This window comes from Triturus cristatus, chromosome 3_2 (assembly GCF_964204655.1).
Source record: "Triturus cristatus chromosome 3_2, aTriCri1.1, whole genome shotgun sequence".
In the NCBI taxonomy this organism is placed as follows: Eukaryota; Metazoa; Chordata; class Amphibia; order Caudata; family Salamandridae; genus Triturus; species Triturus cristatus.
In genome coordinates this window covers 810,629,027-810,648,272 of record NC_140584.1, presented here as the reverse complement: position 1 = coordinate 810,648,272, position 19,246 = coordinate 810,629,027, and the positions used below count along the sequence as shown (strand labels likewise).

The 19,246-nt window shown below is 52.1% G+C and overlaps 1 protein-coding gene across 1 annotated transcript in view; it reads left to right on the top strand.

Moving 5' to 3' along the window:
* LOC146858189 (cyclic nucleotide-binding domain-containing protein 2-like) overlaps positions 1 to 19,246 on the top strand; it is a 397,706-nt gene that overhangs the window by 337,138 nt on the left and 41,322 nt on the right. Inside the window, exon 8 of the mRNA XM_085648957.1 lies at positions 14,788 to 14,951. Within this exon, the coding sequence (XP_085505083.1) occupies positions 14,788 to 14,951 (164 nt within the window). The remainder of the gene's footprint in view (positions 1 to 14,787; positions 14,952 to 19,246) is intronic.

Sequence of the window (19,246 nt, the reverse complement as noted above, 5' to 3'; positions counted from 1 at the left end):
GTCGGTGTCGTCTGCGTTGTCCCTTTGGGAAGCCTTTAAAACTGTTATACGCGGACACGCCCTCGCCCAGATAGTGGTGGCCAAGAAGGTTAGGAGCGAGGCGGTGGTGAAGCTGGAGACTGACGTCTCGGGGCTGGAGTCGGCCTTGGAGGCGAATATTACTCCGGACGGGCTACATGCCCTTAGCCTGAAACAGTTCGAATATAGGTCCCTGGTCACTGACGCGGCCAAAACTATGTATAGGGAGCAGCAGGGCCGATTGTATGACGCGGGGGACAAGGCGGGAAAGTTGCTTGCGTGGCTGGACAAAAAGGAGAGAGTGAATCGTGTGGTCCCCGAGTTGCGTGCTGCGGATGGTGGGTGTGTGACTGAACCGGATGAGATTGTGGAATGCTTCGCTGACCACCTCCGGGCGGTGTACTCCCCGGTGACTGACAGGGACGAAGATGACTCTCGCCTCCTATTGAGAGATATTGCTCTGCCCGGCCTGTCCGTTGAGGACCGGGAGCGGCTGGACGCCCCCTTATCGTCGGATGAAATAGCGACCGCGATTCGTTCCCTTCGCTCGGGCAAGGCTATGGGTCCTAACGGTCTGCCCATTGAACTATACAAATTGCGTCCTGATAAGCTTGCGCCCTTCCTCGGCCGCATGTTCCGCGACTCTCTTGCGGCGGGTCCCCTTCCGGCCGACCAGCGCTTGGCCACTATAGTCGTTCTCCCCAAGGAGGGCAAGCCGCGTGACCGCTGTACCTCTTACCGGCCTATTTCACTGCTCAATGCAGAGCCTAAAATCCTGGCGAAAGTCCTGGCCAATCGATTGTTGAGTGTCGTGTGCGACCTTATTCATCCGGACCAATGCGGCTTCATCCCGCACCGCAACACCGCTCTTAACTTGCGGCGTCTGCACGGGGTCCTCGCCAGGGCGGAGCTCCTCACCGAGCCGGCCGTGCTGGTCTCTTTGGATGCCACGATGGCATTTGACACTATTGAGTGGCCATTCCTCTGGGCCGTCTTGGATAAATTCGGCTTTGGGGAGGGATTTATTGGCTGGGTGAGGCTCCTTTACACGGGACCCATGGCTCAAGTGGTGGTGAATGGGCGGGTCTCTCGGCCCTTTGCCCTCGGCAGGGGCACGAGGCAGGGGTGCCCGTTGTCCCCGTTGCTTTTTGCTCTCGCCCTGGAGCCACTCGCTGCCTGGCTCCGTTGGGAGCCCTCGCTTGGAGGGATCCGGTGGGGCCCGGGCTTTGAAGATCGGGTCTCGCTGTATGCGGACGACATTCTCCTGTATCTCACCTCACCGCGGCAGTCACTCAACGTCCTCTTCGACGTTCTGACCTCCTTTGGGAACAATTCGGGTCTCAAGATCAATTGGTCTAAATCCTGCGTTTATCCCATCGCTGGTGGTCCTCCTCTCCTGCCGCCTCGGCTCCCGATTCAAATATCTCTGGGCGGCTTTAAGTACCTGGGGATATACGTTTCGCTGGACCCGGTGGCTCGCTACGAGCAGAATCTTCTGCGTCCACTTCGGCGACTGCGTGAGGACACGGCCCGGTGGTGCAGGCTGCCCCTGTCCCCGCTGGGTCGGGCCGCGCTGTTTAAAATGATGTCCCTTCCCAGGTTCCTCTATGCACTCCAGAACTCCTTCGACGTTATCCCAGTGGCCTACTTTCGGGAGGTGGCGAGCCTGCAGAGGAGACTGGTGTGGAACGGCCGGGCGCGTATAGCTCTTGCTAAGCTCACTCTCCCCTGGTATGACGGGGGCATCGCGCTTCCTGACATTCGCAGGTACTACTGGGCCTCGCAGCTATCTGCCATTAACCACGCCATGTATGCGCCCGGCTTGAATCCGGCGTATGAGATGGACAAGTTCCTGCTTCCCGGCGGGAACTACAACAGGGCACTTTATTCCCGCCTGGCTGACCGGACCCTTACGGGTCCTACTAAGATTGCTGTGCGGACCTGGAGGGCTGCCACTGTGGCCATGGGCTGGAGTGAGCGAATGACATGTGCTACTCCCTTGTTTGCCTCCGACCGCCTGGGCAGCTTGTGGACCACCAAGGGGTTTGACCAGTGGGACACGATTGGTATCAGCAAAGTGGGAGACCTGTGGCACAAGGGTACGGTCAAGACTTTCGCGGTGCTCCAGGCCGAATACGAGCTGACCGACAGGGAGTTCTTCCGCTACGCCCAGGTTCGACACGCCCTGCTCTCGGTCTTCGGGGAGGGGACCAAGATCCCTGTTTCCTCGCCCCTCGAGGACCGCGTACTTGACGGACATGTCCCTGATAGTACTATTTCTTTAATTTATAAAAAATTGATTAATCACCGGGCGGATCTCCTGGTGCGCCTTCGGGAGGCTTGGACTGGGGATGGGGTCGAATTGGATGACGAAGACTGGCAGTCTGCACTGTCGTCCCCCAAGGAGGTTGCCATTCCGGCTCGTCTCCGGTTGGTACAGCTCAAGATTCTCCATCGGGTGTATGTTACGGGTCCGCGCTTGGTCGCGATGGGATTTTCCGACGACGGGCTCTGTAAACGAGGCTGCGGGCTCAGCGCCACCTTTCTTCATATCCTTTGGGAGTGTCGCGAGGTGGCGGACTATTGGCGCCGGGTCCACACGGTTATGGGACAGGTCACCGGGGTTGTACTGCTGCCGGAGGTGCGTCGCTGTGTCCTGAATGTGTGGGAGCCCAATGACTACAACGCGGCTCAGACTCGGTGGGCGGCCCTAGGGAACATGATTGCCAAGAGGGATATAGCGCAACTTTGGGGCGCTCAACGGCAGCCCACCGTGTCAGTATGGAAGGAGAATATGGACTGGTGTATGTTCCGGGAGAAGACAGTGTATGTGGCCCGTGGCAAGCCGGGGGCATGGGGTAGAATTTGGGGCCAATGGAATGCGTATCGCGGAGGCATCTGTACGCCCCCCCTGGTAGACACTGATATCGCCATGTCCCCCTGACCCTCGACGGTTCCTGGCGCTTTTTGTAATAACTACATAGGGACGTTCATCTTCCTTGACCCCCTTTTCCCCCCCCCCCTCCGTCCCCGGCCTCCCGGTACTCCTCTCTTTAGCGGATTGCTCAAATGTTCTGACTGGAGTTTCCCGGGGGGAACCTGAACCGCACTGGTATCCCTCGTAACTCGCCTTTTGTTTTTATTGTTTTTCTTTTGTTTCTGTTACTGTTGGACTGACGCTTGCTGTTCTTCGAGAACTATCTTGAGCCACTGCGGGGCAGTGCCCTGGGAACGGATTGCAACTTTGATATGTGTATATTTCCTTATGTACCTAGCGGCCGGCCCGGGTGGTTGTAGGCCCATACTTGTGACCGAATTGTTGCTCAATAAAAACTTTTTCAAAAAAAAAAAAAAAAAAAATACACACTGCATAAGCGACTCTTAAAATACTGCATCAGTCTCTCAAGCAGGACCCATGAATCAAAAGAGTGTGGTCAGATTCAGGAAGGAGTACATTCAGTATGTCAGCGGTAACGCTAACACAGTCATGAACAAATTCACCTTTATCGTCTCCTTCAGTGGTCGGCAACAGAGAAGCAGGGTTTAGTGTGTTACATTTCCTGATGGAAATATTTTCTGCTGCCGAGAGGATTCTCTCATAGTGGGTTAGGAAGCTATTTGTCAAATGTTGTGTGCAGGTACGGGTCATGAGGAGTTCAATGGAGTGAGCGACCATCACCGTGAGGGGGTAATCCATCACAATCCACTCAGTTTGCTGATTGCTAAGGCTCACTGCTGTAACCGCTTTGAGACAACCAGGCTACGCTGCTGTCACTTGATCAAGAGTAGCTGAAAAATATTCGATGGGGCGCTTAGCCCCCCTATGGGCTTGTGTTAGCATAGATAGTGCACACCCATCTCTTTCATGACAAAAGAGTATAAATCCTTTTGTATAGTCCGGCATTCCAAGAGCGGGTGCGCCACAAAGTAGGTTTTTGAGCTCCTGGAAGGCTTCCATGCTCTCATCATCCCATGGTACCAGATAATTGACATCAGTGTCTGTCAGCCTCCAAAAAAGGCCTCACCATGAATGAAAAGTCCGAGATCCATTGTCAGCAGTAGCCAACCATGCCGATGAACATTCACAGTTCTCTCTGTGTCCTTGGAAACTTTTATTTTTATAAACTCATTTAATTGAAAAATAGGCATGTAGACAGTTAGAACACAGCATAGTTCAGGTAATTAGCAACACTCATGGAAACTTAATTTTAAGAACAGCCTCTATGTATTCATGAGACACTCGCTTCACTCCCTTTTCTATCTGATGTTCCAGATACATGACCTACTTACAATATTGCAGTTTCTCAGGCGAGACCTTGTGCCTATTCTCAGCTAAATGGTTGATCAGAGCGATTCTGTCTTACTTGCAGGCTTCCTTAGTCATCGATGCAATCAAGAGATCATCGAAGTACTGTATTAGGGTTGAACTGCATGATAGCATAGACTCTAGATTATTTTTCAGTGTATGATTGAAATTCGATGGACTTTCATATACCCTTATAGAGCACAACCCCACACCAGCGTTTTCTCTTGGAATGAGAAAGTGAAGAGAAACTGGCTCTCTTCATGTAGGGGAACCGAAAAAAAGGCTTGGCAAAGGTAAATGATCATGAACTACTTGGCCTCAGGGGGAATTTGGAACAAAATTACAGCTGGGTTCGGTACCACAGGATAGCATTGAACGACAATTTGGTTTTGACATTTTGGTCCTGAACTATCCTCCACTTTTTGTTTGCTTTTTGTAAAGCCATGATTGGCGAATTGCATGGACTCCCGATAACCTCTTTTAAATTGCCTCAAGGACATGCTCTCAAGGACAGAGGCAGTCCCTGCAATGACTTCTGGGTCAATTTATAAGGATCGGTCTGAGGAAAAATGGTATTGGGGTGGAGAGTGGTCTTTAGGGGTTTGGCACCTTTGATCAATCTCATCTCTCTCCCTGGGAAATCCCAGACATCTTCTCTGACTGTCTCTCTCAGATCGATCTGTAGGTCCTTCTTGGTAATGGACAGATATAACCCGACAACAGGTTCCAGCAACTGTAATTTCAACTCAGCATAGGCTGCCTGAGTTTCAATCCCAACTCCATCCTCCGCGCAATAGATGACTCAGTTGAGATTACAAAGAAGGTTTCTTCCTAACAAATTTATGGGACTAGAATCACAAATTACAACCTGATGTCTTCTTTTGTTTACTGGTACAGGGGCAGTAGGACAGTAATTTGGTTGGTACGCTGATAATTGGTAATAACTACAACTTGAGCTTCTTTTCCCAAGAGGGGTAGGTTAGGGACCCAAACTGTTCTCACCGTTGAACGAGTGGCTACTGTGTCTATTAGGAAAGATACGTTAACCTCTCCGTCCACATTCGGTCCACTTTTGTCCATCCAGGTCTGCGCCAAGTATGGACTCTTCCTCCCCCCCTCAGGCACCATAATTGGCCCTGATTGAAATCTGTAGTATCAAACATCATGGGATATATTGCATTTTGAAACATCTTTGGATTTTGGGGTACTTTGTTGCTCAGCTGAGAATGTGGACTCCCTCCCTGCATCTGCATCATTTTTTTTTTGATAATCAAGTTTATTGTATTTGAGAATAGCAATAAATTCATTAACAACATTACAGACACGATAGACACATACAATGCAGATCTTAAGAATGACAGAGTTCCATAAAAGTCCTGTGGCATAGAGACCACCAGCTTATCTACATTCACAGACACTAGCCACGGCAATCTCATGACCGCACTAAATGAAACCATTTGCCCCAGACCTTGCCGAAGAGTTCGGGGCAACCTCTAGCCTCAAAAAGGGACTCCTCTTGGGTACCGCACCAGTCCACCCCCCTTCTCCACCTCCGAACTGTCGGGGGTGTAGCCTGGGACTAAAGTCACGTTTTGCCACTGCCAGCGCCGTTCCCAAAAACCGCTTATCAGCCCGGGAGCCGTCCAAGCCGTACAACACCCCCAGGATCAAGTACAGCGGGTCATGGGGAATCTCCCACCCAAGGGCCCGCGCAAGCTCAAGCTCCACCCCTGTCCAAAAGGGCGCGAGGGCCGGGCATTGCCATACCATGTGATAGAAATCAGCCGGGGCCTGTTGGCAGCGCGTACAGGATGGGGAGGGCCGCAAGCGAGCTCTAAACAAACGCGCTGGAGTAAAGTACACCGCATGCAGGTAGAAAAGCTGGACAAGCCACAGCTTGAAGGAGGTCGTCAGCAGCTTGGGGGACATGAGGGCATCTCTCCAGTCCGCCTCGTCCAGGAGACCCAGCCACCCCTCCCAGCGAGCGCGAAGACGGTCTAGGGTCGCAGGGCCATTGTTTACAAGAGAGCGGTAAATCCGCAACACCCCCCTTCTACCCAAGTTCCCCATCATCACTTGGGCCTCCAGTGGACTGAATTCGGGAAGGGATGTGGGAGAGGGGATATGGACCCGGAGGGCATGCCGGAATTGTAAGTACTTATAGAATTGGGAAGAGTGGAGGGAATTTCGGTGCTGCAGGTCTGCGAATGATCTAATGTGGTCCCCCACCCAAACGTCTCCCAAGAGCAAAATCCCTATGAGATCCCACCTACAGAAGTCTGGTAAAGAGGAGACCTCCGCCAGCCATGTCCCACTCCAGAGGGGCGTCTGCCTGGTCAGTCTCTGATTCCACCCTACATGTCGCAGCGCGGCTCGCCAGGCCACAAGCACCGCTTGGGTAACGGGGGAAGATCCTGCAGCACCTGACTTCCATACAGGTAGGCCTGGAGCCGTGGAAACTCCATTGCTCGGAGTTCCACTCGGTACGCCGGGTCGGACCAGCCGCCTGCAAACCAGTCATGGATCACAATGAGCCGTGTAGCCAGGTAGTAGAGGTGCAGATTGGTCACCCCCATGCCCCCATCGTATGGTGGTATGCGGCAGTGTGCCAAAGACAGCCGTGGCCTCTTCCTTCCCGATAAGAAGCGGATAAGGGTCCCATCCAACTCCCGGAACCAGCTCCCCGGAAGGTACAAGGTAACATTCTGCAATATGTATAGGAAGCGGGGGAGGATCATGATTTTAAAAAGGGCACTTCTTCCAAGAGGGTTGAGAGGCAGAGATTGCCACTTCCGAAGGTCCGCCTTCGCCCTGGTAGCTAAAGGTGTGATGTTCAAGGCCCATTCAAGCTCTGGATGTAGGGCGATCCACACCCCCAGGTACTTAAAGGATTGCTGACGCAGGGGGATGGATGTTTGCCAGTCGAAGCATCCGCGCAAAGGGGTCCAAGGGGACCAATGTAGATTTGGCCGTGTTGAGCCGGAGCCCAGAGACCTGTTCAAAGGCCTCAAGAGCTTGCAGACATTTTGGGCCAGAGCCCTCTGGGTCAGCCAGGAAGAGGAGAACGTCATCCGCGTATAAAGCTATTTTGTCAATATGGGTCTGGTCCCAGGTCCAACCCCGGATGAGGGGATTCTGCCGGACGAGGCATGCCAGTGGCTCCATTGCCAGGGCAAATAGAAGCAGGGAAAGCGGACAGCCCTGGCAAGTGCCCCTCCGGACAGGGAAGGGTTCAGTGAGCACACCATTGATGAGGACTCTAGCCCGAGGCACGGAGTACAGGACCCGGACGAGACCTCGGAACGCGTGTCCAAAACCCACCCACTCCAACACATCCTCCAAATACTCCCAATCCCCATATCAAAGGCCTTCTCGAAGTCTAAGAAGAGCAGGGCCAAATACGGGGTGAGGCGGTGGCGGTGGGCCAAATACGGGGTGAGGCGGTGGGCCAAAGCGAGGTGAAGGCGGCGTATACAATGCCTAGTAACCCGGGCCGGCATAAAGCCGCATTGATCCGGGTGTACCAGCATGTGCAAGTGGGGCCGGAGTCTCTGAGCCACAACCGCCGCAAAGAGCTTGATCTCCGTGTTGATGAGGGAGATAGGGCGGTAATCCGCACAAGCGAGGGATGGCGGCTGCGTCTTAGGGAGGACGACAATAGTAGCCATGTCTGTCTCAGGCGGGAAGGACCCCACCTCGATGACGTGATTAAACAGCTCTAACAAGTACGGGACCAGAGTGTCTCGGTTGGTCGCGTAGTACTCTTGGGGGTAACCGTCGGGCCCGGGCGTTTTGCCAGAATGCAGCAGTGAAATGGCTCCCTGGATCTCCTCTGCTGAGATAGAATGGTCAAGAGATTCAGAGTCCGTCGGGGACAGACGGGGTAAGTGGGTCCCAATGTCCGCTAATAGGGATGCTAGGGAAGACCGAGGGGCCCGGGCAGTATAGAGCTTCGCGTAGTAGCTGGCGAACGTGCTGGCAATGGCCAGGGAGGTGGTGCATGAAGCCCCCCCTTCACCCCGGATCTCTGGAATAATACGATTAACCCTAGGGTAAGACACCAAATTATGCAGCAGTTTGCCGTTTTTAGACAGGGGAGTGATCGGAGACACCCCTCGGCAGAATCGTGGCCCCGGACACTAACTGACAGTCAATGGCAGATAGTAGAAGCAGATCGATACGAGAGTGAGTGTGGTGAGCCGCTGAGGTGTGCGTATACTGTTCCCTACGAGGGTTCCATATTCTCCAGGTGTCACAGAGGCCATGTGCGGAGGACCAGTCAGATAACCGTTTCGCCAGAAGCAGACAAGACGCCGACGGGGTGCCCGTCGTGTTGCGGGAGGGCTGCAAAACTGCGTTAAAGTCCCCCCCCCACCACCGTCAGACCCTCAGGAAGAGAAGCAAACACCGAAGTGAGCTGACTAAGAATGGAAGCCATGCTGGTGGGGGGAATGTAGACAAATAGAAGATTAAAGGGATGCCCCTCGATCATGCCCATCAGGGCCACATACCGGCCCTGCGAATCAGAAGCAGCCTGCGACAGGGTGAATGGAAGCCCCCTTCTGAGCAGTATGGCCACCCCCCTGGAGCCCCGTGTGGAACCAGAGTGCCAAACCCTGTCAAATCCGTACCGAGCAAGGAAGTTACACTGGAAATCCAGGAGGTGCGTTTCCTGCAGGAGCAAGATATCTGGGGCATGCCGCTGGGCGCTGCGAAGGACCGCGGTGCGCTTGATCGGGTCCAGTAGACCGTTAACATTCCAAGAAAGGATGTGTAGGGCTCTATGTAAAGTAGGTGCCATCGCTAAGCGTAGTGTGTGCAAGGGAAAGGGGTTCCTCGAGCACCCCCAGATCCCAAGGGACGGCAGAGTCTGGGTCTAGGGCCGTTACGTCGGGGGCGCGGGGGCTGGTGGATCTCCTACCCACATCGCGGGCAATTGTACGTGGGTGTCTGCCAAGAAAAACAAAAAACGTTGGCCCGTGGGCGGCCAAAAACAACAAGCCAGCGGAGGACAACAGTCCTCCACCTCTCACTCCCCCCAACTCCCCCCACCCTACACTTCTGAAAATGAAGCATCAGTCGCCCGAAAAAGAAGAACAGTGCTAAGGCAAACTAGGGGCTAAGCTAAAACGATTAGCAGAATAGGGCATGGTGCAGATGGACCCTCCACCACTTGTACGGATATAGACACACCATCCACTACCAATACATCCAGAACCACCTACGGTGGAAGTTGCGAGAAAGTCCCCGGAGTTAAAGAAGTAGGATGAACTTCCTGTGTGAGCCCCGGGACCAGGGCCTAACCCCCCCCCCCCCCCGCTCGTCAACATAAGGGGAAGAGAAAGCGACAAGAGCTGTTCGGAGTCAGAGGCCAATACCGACTGTGCACACTGGGCTCCCCCCACCTCTGCTGGAAAGGACGAAGGAGCAGTTATACATCGGAGATGCAAAGGCCATTCAGGAAGCCGGAAGAGTCAATGCCGGTCAGGCTGCTTCATCGTCATCAGAGCCACGGAGTGCCGGACTCCTGGACAAATCAGTCAGATATCGGAGGGCGTAGGGCCTCAACGGGTCCCAGCCCACCACTCGGGTCCGGCAGCGGTAGAGGGGGGCCCAGGGAAACGGAGCCCCGGGGCAAAGTCTGAGCACGTGGCCGCCCGGGCGACCCACCCGGTGACGGAGATGTTCCCTCTCGACGGTCCTGTTTCTTGCGGGATCTGGTCCGACGCCTCTGTGGCCGAGGCACCTGCAGGAGCAGCTGTGAAAGGGTCCGATGCACAGGGGAGGGGCCGACCGAGCCAAGAGAGGCCGCTCCTCCATGAGCCAGGTCCAGGCCGCCTGAGGGGTATCAAAGAAGAGCGTTTGGTTGTGAAACAGGACCTTAAGCCGGGCTCGGAAGAGAAGACCGTAGCGTAGACCCAGGTTCCGGAGTTTCCGTTTTACCTCGTCATAGGTTCGCCGCTGAGCCTGCACCTCCCTGGTGTAGTCCGGAAAGACCATAACCCGAGTATCTTGAAACTGCAGCGGGCCCCGTGCTCTAGCCGCCCCTAGGATAGCGTCTCTATCCTGGAAATTGAGAACCTTGAGGATAATGAGACGGGCAGTGCCCCCCCGGCGGGGGTTTAGGCGCCAGGGAACGGTGGGCCCGCTCGATGACAAAGTTGGCCAATGTCGTCCTCCGCTGTAGAGATACGGGCCTCCGCCTCCGAGACACGGGCCGTCACATTACGCAGATCCTGGCGAAGGAGGGCCATGTCAATGCGCACCTCTCCGATCTTATTATCGACAGATGTTTGCGAGGCACCTATCGCCTGCAGGATGGCGGTAAGGTCGCTCCCGGGGGCACCCGACTCGCCGGGTGACGCACCGCCGGGGTCCTTTTCTGACGTGGTAAAGCGGTCCATCTTTGTTTGGGTTTGGGGGGCCGAAGCCTGCTGGGCGAGACTCTTGCCCATGGTCACCGGGGTCAGATTCCATGGGTGCAGACCCGGCGGGCCACCAGTCCGCAGAGGAGGAGGGGGAGCACCAACACCCGGGCCGTCGATGCTCAGGACCGGGCGCCCAATAGGCCCCCCTAAACTCCGGAAGGACAAGCCCAGCTTGGTGACTCCGTAGGCGGTTAAGCCGCAACTGCAACTCAGGGGCGCCCCCATCCGAGCGGTCGGTCCAAAGCTCCGGGAGCACCCCTAGAGTCAAGGGCACACCCCTAGAGTAAAGGGCACACCCCCCAACAAGGCGGTCCAGGGTCCTGACGGGGACAGGATCGCGCGGTGCTCCAGCAGCGACCCGGGGGACTGCGAGCCAAGCGAGGCAAGTCCAAGGAGACAGGGGATGTCAGTCCGGAGGACACCCGGCCCACGTGGGCGCCGCGGCTCCACCCCAAGTCTCAACGGGGAACCCCAGGTCAGTCGATGCCGGGCTGTGGGAGTCCCACAAGGCAAAGATGGGGCTCACTGAACCGCGGCAGCAGCACCCGAGCCCCCCGGGTGAGCAGGGATCAGCGGCGGCGCCGCCCGGGTCAGAAGAAAGGGTCCAATCACCACAGCAGACTATAGGGGGTGAGAAGATGGCGCCCCCTCCACCGGCGCAGCCCAGGTCAAGCCAGCAGGGAGGCACCCAGAGGTTATGCAGGCAGCATGTAGCTCAGTCCCATAAATCTATCCCTGGAGGGCGCACAAAGATGCCAGCGCCGAGGGAACAGCTCCCAGGCTGTAGTGGTCCCAAGGCCCGATCACCGTCGCGGGCCCAGGGGTCCACAGTCATGTGAGGAGGAATGCATCCGCTCACCGCTGCCCGAATCAGCAGCCGAGAATCCCCACCCAGCCGCCTCTAACACCGCAGCACCTCCCCGCTCACCTCTGGGCCCCAGATCAAGGGGCCGCCTCATCCGCCGACACAGGAGGCAGCGAGGAAGTCTCTAAGGTCGCGTCTCCAGGGGGGGAGCACCAGCACCCGTGGCACCCCCGCTGCCCGATCCGGCAGCCGGATCCCCGGGCCCCACCTCCGCGACCCAGGCGCCGCAGGCCCCGGCCGCGATCCACAGTGGCAACAGTATGCAGGGCGCACACCCGGGGAGCACGGTGCAAAGCAGCGCCACAGATCGCCGGGAAACAGGGCGGGACAGCCCCCCACCACCACTGAAGAGCCCGTCACGCTGCCCCGCCGACAGGGGGCCAGGAGGCACCGCTGCAGAAGCCGGGCGCGAGGAGCCGCCATTTTGTCCCGGACCCAGACACAGTCCGCCTCCGAGTGAGGCCTCCCCGACAACAATCTTTGGCGGCGCCGGTCGTCCAACAACACCGGCAGAAGCAGGAGCTCTGACCCCAGGTAAGGGTGGCTGGATGAGGGCGGATGGCGGCGGATCACGGAGTGGATGATAGAGGGGTCCGGAGCAATCTTAGAGTGCGACCGCTATCTTGACGCTCCTAGCCACACCCCATCTGCATCTGTTTAAAGGCATTCAGCAGCATGCTAGGGTTAGGGACCTTCAGGGTTGACATGGGGGTGTGTGTATTGGGGAAACTCTCCTTGCACTACAGGACTCTGGCTTGTGTAGGTCATGACTTGATCTGAATTGTAAGAACACTCTTGCTTCCAATGCTCCACCTTGTTGCAAATATGACATAGGGTGCCCTCCTTTAGGGCACTTATGCTGGTCCCTTGTATGTTACCTCTACTTCTTCCAATTCCAGGGACTTTCAGTAGGTCACGGAGACTCCTTGCATTACCATCCCTATCTAGGGTCTACTTCAGGGCCTTTGATCAGAACTTTAAGTCCCTTTGTCCCCCCACTCTGTGACAACTGTGTTTGGGCTATTCGATACACCTCTATTTAAGCCCCTTTCACTTTGCTTCTATCATGTCACTACAATATTTCACATACTGCAAGATCTCATCAACAGGTTTTCTGTGCCAGTAGAGGACACCTTGGATGATCTGATTGGTGAGAAGACCGCCCATATTATGCCTCAGTGGATCATTCATTCCACCGTACGCCCTGTACACCTACATCAGTCTCTCAAAGTATGCGTATCCTGGATATTGAGAGGTTTGGAAAATCTTAGGGCAGTTCATCTCCTTTTGGGGACTTTTGTCTTTAGATGTTTTATGTGTTTGTCGGATTTGGTTTTGACTATGGGCAAAGGGGCATTTGTCCCTACCACCAGTGGGCTTCCTGTTCCTATGTCTGCCAGTCAACAGCCCTCTTACATCCTGCCCTCAGATTCTTTGGGACCACCACCTCAAACAATTCATCTAAATCTTTCCACAAGACGTTAGAAATGGTCACAATCTGTTACATCTGTGTTTACCACTTATCTGAATCCTCTCTAACTTTAAGAAGGGAATGTGTTAAGTAGAAAAGGTCCAATCATGACCATGTAGCGTGTATGTATGCCCCTCCCGGTGCTTCTCTAATAGGATACTCCTTTACCGTTCACCCTGCAACTCCTTTCTCATCTTACTTCGCACTCTGTTTCTTATGCTTCACCTTGACCTTCTCCTTCCTTGGCGTGAATTTTTCAGAGTCACTCCATTCCCTAATGTTCCTAAACAATTCCCTTACTTGAATCCTTAACCCGGACAATTTCAACAGTTTCAGCTCCTTCTCACCCATTGTCATCGTACCATTCTTCTACGATTTCTTTTGCTAGGTTATGTCAATTCCGCATTCATCTTCCGCCTTTTCCATCCTCGCATTCGTCTCTTGCCACCCTTGCAGCTTCTTTGCTCATATAGAGTAACTCACTCTCACTGCAATGCCCTAAGTAGTCCATTCCTTTGTCAGTTGGGCAACATTAAGCCCTGCGCATAACGAGTTGACTGGTAAGGCTGCACTAGTTGTCTGGCCTCCCATCCCACTGCTGGCCAAACTCTCTCCTTACAGGGACCCTAATGGCATTACTCCAGGCCATGGTGCAGAGCCCTGAGGTATGCTTGGGATAGGTTGACTCTGTGGAGCACTGACAAGTGCCTGAACCGGGAAAGCAATTGCTGTGCTTGACGAAGGTAGTGTACTTACTGCTGGCGGCACGGGGACCTGAACATTAGAAGAGACAGCAGTTTCTGTATAACTCAGGGGTGAAACATTATCAGTCTTAGCAGATCTTCTCTCTTACTAAGGATCTCACTTAAGATGTTGCAAATTCATGCATTTTTATAGTCCTTTTCCTAACTGCTAATTGGTATCAGGTGTGTGGCTGGCTGTATGAGAGACATGGCGGACCCCAACCATGACTTGCACTATAAAGGCAGAGCTTAATTGCCAGTGGCTTTCTACTCCCTCAATTGTGTCTACGTTTTCTGGAGCTTTATGGACTGCCACCCACCACAAATGCCACGGTCTCCTTGGTGCTCTTTCCCAGTGCTGCAGTCTCCCGATGCCACCTTTTCCGTATGTGGCAAGGCAGTGTGGGTGAGTGGGTGCACACTTCCTGAAGTGAGGTGGGTGATTTAGTGATAAGTTGAGAGTGAGGGCCCTCATTCCTAACATTGATATTCACCTGATTCTCCAAGATATCCTGGTGAAAAGGGAGCTATAGAAGCAGAAGGATCTGTAATGACAAAGGTAACAGTTGATGGGCTTTATTACAATTCAGTGAAATGATTTAAGAATACATTGATCACCCTTTCACTTGAATGAGGAGTTTCATGCACCTTACTCATAGGTTCTCATAGTGTGTAAGACTGGGGAAGGAGAAAGGATGTTGCATTTGTGGAGGTAAATCCAGCAGAGGCATTTTACCAGGTCACAGCTTTAGTTATCTTGGGCACTAATTATGGCTACGCGTGAATATATATTATCCTGTTCTCACAACAGAGGTGATTTGCATCAGATAGAAACAATTACAGTAAGCATTCTACCACAGTGTGTTGCTTAAATTGACTTTTTGTATTGCATAATTATCTTATAGAGCTACAAGCACTTGTTCGTGTGGGAATCCATTTATGTTTTTATTTCTTAGGGTCTACACCAGTATCTCGTACCCCACCGTCTCCAGGACAAGCGCCGGTTGGTGTTAGTCAGTAAAGGAACTGAAATAATCAAGCTGAAAAAGGAAAGATTTGATGAGTTAGCAGATGACGCAACTATAGCCATTGTACAGAAAATGGAGCACACCTACCCATCGTACGTGATATTGCTGTAGAGGAGTCCAATCTTGGCCTGGTGGTTCTCTACTGTTAAATCTCTTATGATACTGTGTGTGTACTTTGATGAAAGCTATTGCAATCAGAGTGGGAGCCCATGAAAGGCTAGCGGGCCAGTGAGTCTCTTACATGCCAGGCTTGCCTTTCAGAGGTCTTAGCCTATCAAGAAATCTGCAATGTCCCTACCAGCTCGTCCAGCACCACAGAAAATGAAAGAAGACACTACAAAAACATTCTGTGGAGATTCTATTCAGTTGGTTTGCTAGATAGCAGATTCCACAGAACAGTCTCACTCATTCCCCTGATTTCACTTCAAGACAACCATATTGTATATAAATCCCTACCACTATTAATGTATACAAACCTTACCAACAGGATCCCTACTTGTCAGATCATCAGATTCTTCAATGTGAGTATCATAGCCAGGCACTGAGAGTTTGGCTAGATCTGGCGCCTGGAGAAAGATGTGCCATCAGGAGTGGATGGAACGAGGCACACTCAATCCCCCCAAAGGAGCGACTGCTTCCCATTATACCAGCCTGGACAATAAGGCATCCACCCATGGGTTAGGAAAAGAGATAGCAGTGACACCAAGAGAGATGAAATGAGAAAAGGGCAATTATCAGTAAAGTTGTAAGGTGTCTTCAAGGTACAATGTGAGTCTATGTTCTTGATAATTCACGATCGCTTCACAGCACAACTTTACAAGTGAACTACCAGATCCAGAAAGTACTAATGCTGATTGCCTGAATCTCCAGCAGCAACTTCAGAAAAATAGTGATAAACCCCCTTGGAGAGTGATAGAAAATTGACACAAGTACAAATTAGGGAAGTCAGTCAGAGAGAACTACCTTTCCCAACTCCCCCCTAGGATAGCTTCAGTGGGTCAGGACTTAACGAGTGAAAATCAGTGGGGGGAAGAGAAAGGTACAAACATAAGAGGAATAGGGACCAAGAGGAACAGGGACTAAGGAAATGCTTCCTATGGAGGAAGTCCAGTAAGGCAGGAACTGGAACAAGGTCAGTGCAAAATCTCAACATCTAAGCAGTCAAACAAGGAAAACAGGAGCAGGTCTAGTCAAACATTAACAGTCTTAGCAGATATTCTCTGTTACTAAGGATCTCACTGAAGATGTTGCAGATTCATGCATTTTTATAGACATTTCCCTAACTGCTAATTGGTGTCAGGTGTGTGGCTGGGTGTGTGTGAGACAGGGTGGACCCCAACCATGGTGACTTGCAGAGCTTAATTGCCAGTGGCTTTCAGCTCCCTCAATTGTGTCTATGTTTCCAGGAGCCCCTTGCTTTATGGACTGCCCCCCACCACAACAGCCACAGTCTCCTTGGTGCTCGTCCCCACTGTTGTAGTCTCCCGATGCCACCTCTTCTGTATGTGGCAAGGCTGTGTGGGTGAGTGGGTGCACACATCCTGAAGTGAGGTGGGTGATTTATTGATAGGCTGAGTGTGGGGGTGCTCATTCCTAACAGAGATATTCATCTGATTGTCCAAGATATCCCTGTGAAAAGGAAGGTATAGAAGCAGGAGGATCTGTAATGACAAAGGCAACAGTTGATGGGCTTTATTGCAATTCAGTGAAATGATTTAAGAAGACATAGCTCACCCTTTCACTTGAATGAAGAGTTCCATGCACCTTACTCAGAGGCACTCAAAGTGTGTAAGATTGGGGAAGGAGAATGGATGTAGCATTTGTGGATTTAAATCCTGCAGAGACCTAATTTCAGACCTATCATTAATCCAGATCTTCCACTGAACAAAGTGGCATTTTTACAGGTCAAATCTTTACTTATCTTGTGCACTAATTATGGCTACACGTGAATATATATTATCCTGCTCTCACAACAGAGGTGATTTGGATCAGATAGGAACAATTACAATAAGCATTCTCCCACAGTGAGTTGCTTAATTCCCTGAGTTTATACATTTAGTGATAGTGTTATTGTTATAAACAGGAGCAGTTTACTGCAGGTTGACTATAATGAATGAAAAAGCACCCCTTTTAAAATTAAGAGCAAAGAAGAGTGGATAGGGCTTTTCCAGGCAAGATCCGCACCCGTATCCTTGTGTTGAAAACACAGAGATGAGCAGAGAAGGTCACACCATGGTTATGGCATCTCTAAGGGATCTACATCATACACTGAATAATATTCAGAGGAATGCGATCTCTACTGACGAGACTCTCAAACCCATGGATGACTACATGAGATAGAAACTGACAAAATGTGTTGCTGACAGCCAGCCCATTAACAGCCCATTAGAAACTGAAGTGAAGAATCTGAATACTGATGCTCCATCTAAAAAGGACTTCAGGTAGTGTAATCTGTAACAACACTGGAAGAACAGGTGTAATAACTATAGGATACACAGCTTGCAACCAATATTCTCTTCTGGAGGGTATCCAAAATTGCTGGACAGGTGCATCTGCCCAATTTCATTTGTGACTTCCTAATGACAAAGATTCTGTTTAGGAACTTCTTTTTAAGTGTTGTGGTGTGCAAGGTGCACAGATTGCCAGCCAGAGGTTTGACACATAGTGATACACTCGAGTGGACATAGTAGAGGGTGGGGATTCAATTGAGTTACAGATGACAATTCTCCCTGTAGAGTAAAGAAGCAGATTGTCACCATGAATGGAAGTAGGAAACAAATGCAAAGAGTTAAAAAAGGTGTCCTGTGGTTCTGACCACAGACTCTGTATAATGGAGTCTGCCCACAGAGGCATCTCCTTGGCATCCTTCAAAATTGAGGGTGAAATACAAGGGCAAAGAGCACGTGTTTACCAGTAGCGGCCTGTCCCCGGCCTAAGTGGTGGGGGGGAGGGCAAGCCGGGCCAGAGGAGGGAGGTGGGGAGGGTTTGGGGGCAAAAAAGAAACTTACCTTGTCACCGCCGTCTCCCGTGCATCGCCTCATCCTTCTTCTCGCACTGGGCACAAGCTCCCAGCCAGCCCTGCGGCCATTCCTGAAGCTGCTCTCTACATGAGAGCAGCTTCAGGAATGGCTAGAGTGCCAGCAACGTCCGCTCCCAGGCAGACTGGGAGCCTGTGCCTGCTCTCTCCAGTCCCAGCAATGCAGCTAAGGCTGGAGAGAGCTTCACTGAGCATGAGGGGTTTGGCTGGCCTCAGACGGCTGCCAAACACCTCATGCACAGTGAAGGGAGTGTCCACATCTCCCCCACTAGCAGTGTCATCTCCTAGACCCGCCCCCAAGACTCATCAGAGTCTTGGGGGCGGGTCAGCTTTTTTCAGAAGAGAAATTCGGAAACAGGCTGTTTGGTCTCTTGACAGTGTGTTCTTTGAGAGAATGGTTCAAGTGGAGGGTAAATGAGAGGGATTTGGCCTGTTCTGTCAGTTGTGGAACGAAGCCCTTAAGGCTGCTGTCAAAAGGGTGAGTGCGGCCCTCAGTGCCTTCCATTACCACCAAACATCAGCATAATCTGTGACCTGAGAAAGGTCGCAGGTAGGTTGGTATCAATTGATACAAAAGTAGTAGTCGATATCTCAGACATCCAGACAATTTGCAAAGACATTAACCGATTAAACAATGAACCCCAGTGAATTGCAGCAAGAGCCAAGGATGCTTACCCTCAATCTGCTGCAGCCTCCTCAAATCTCTTCTCTGGAAGGAGGGTAGATTGAGGGTTCATTGATGGGGATGCCCTTTTGCAATCTGGAAGATCCAAGAGTCCCCTGTAATACCATCACACAAAGATCCTACATTTTCCAGACATCACTCAGTCAGTGCAAATCTTACCAGATATATTTGACGCAATGATGAACTGGGGAAACTAGTGACTTGAGATACAGAGTTAGCACTGGAATTTCTGGCATGCCTCCAGGAAATGTACTCCAAGAGACTAGATAAGGTAGATGAGGATCCGGCAAGTTTCATAGAGAAAATGACAATTGTGTTACTCTCCGAGGAAGATATGAAGTTTGTAGAGAGGATGTTGACTTTTGGACTCAAGGAGGCCATTAACCAGCTGAATAGTGGAAGGGTCAGGTACCAGGGGTTACCTCCTAAATGTGTTAAGCATCTCTACAACCAGATAGCGAATCACCTCCTCCTACTCTTTAGAAAGCTAGTTGAGAAGGAAGTTTGCCATATGACCTAGCGTTGGCCACAATAGTACTAATACAGAAAGAAGGGAACCCCAAAACTGAATGCGAGTCATATAGACTAGTATCCATGTTGATTATTAAAAAAAAGATTCTGACTCATATACTAGACAAGCATTTACAATGCAATGGTCTCGGCAT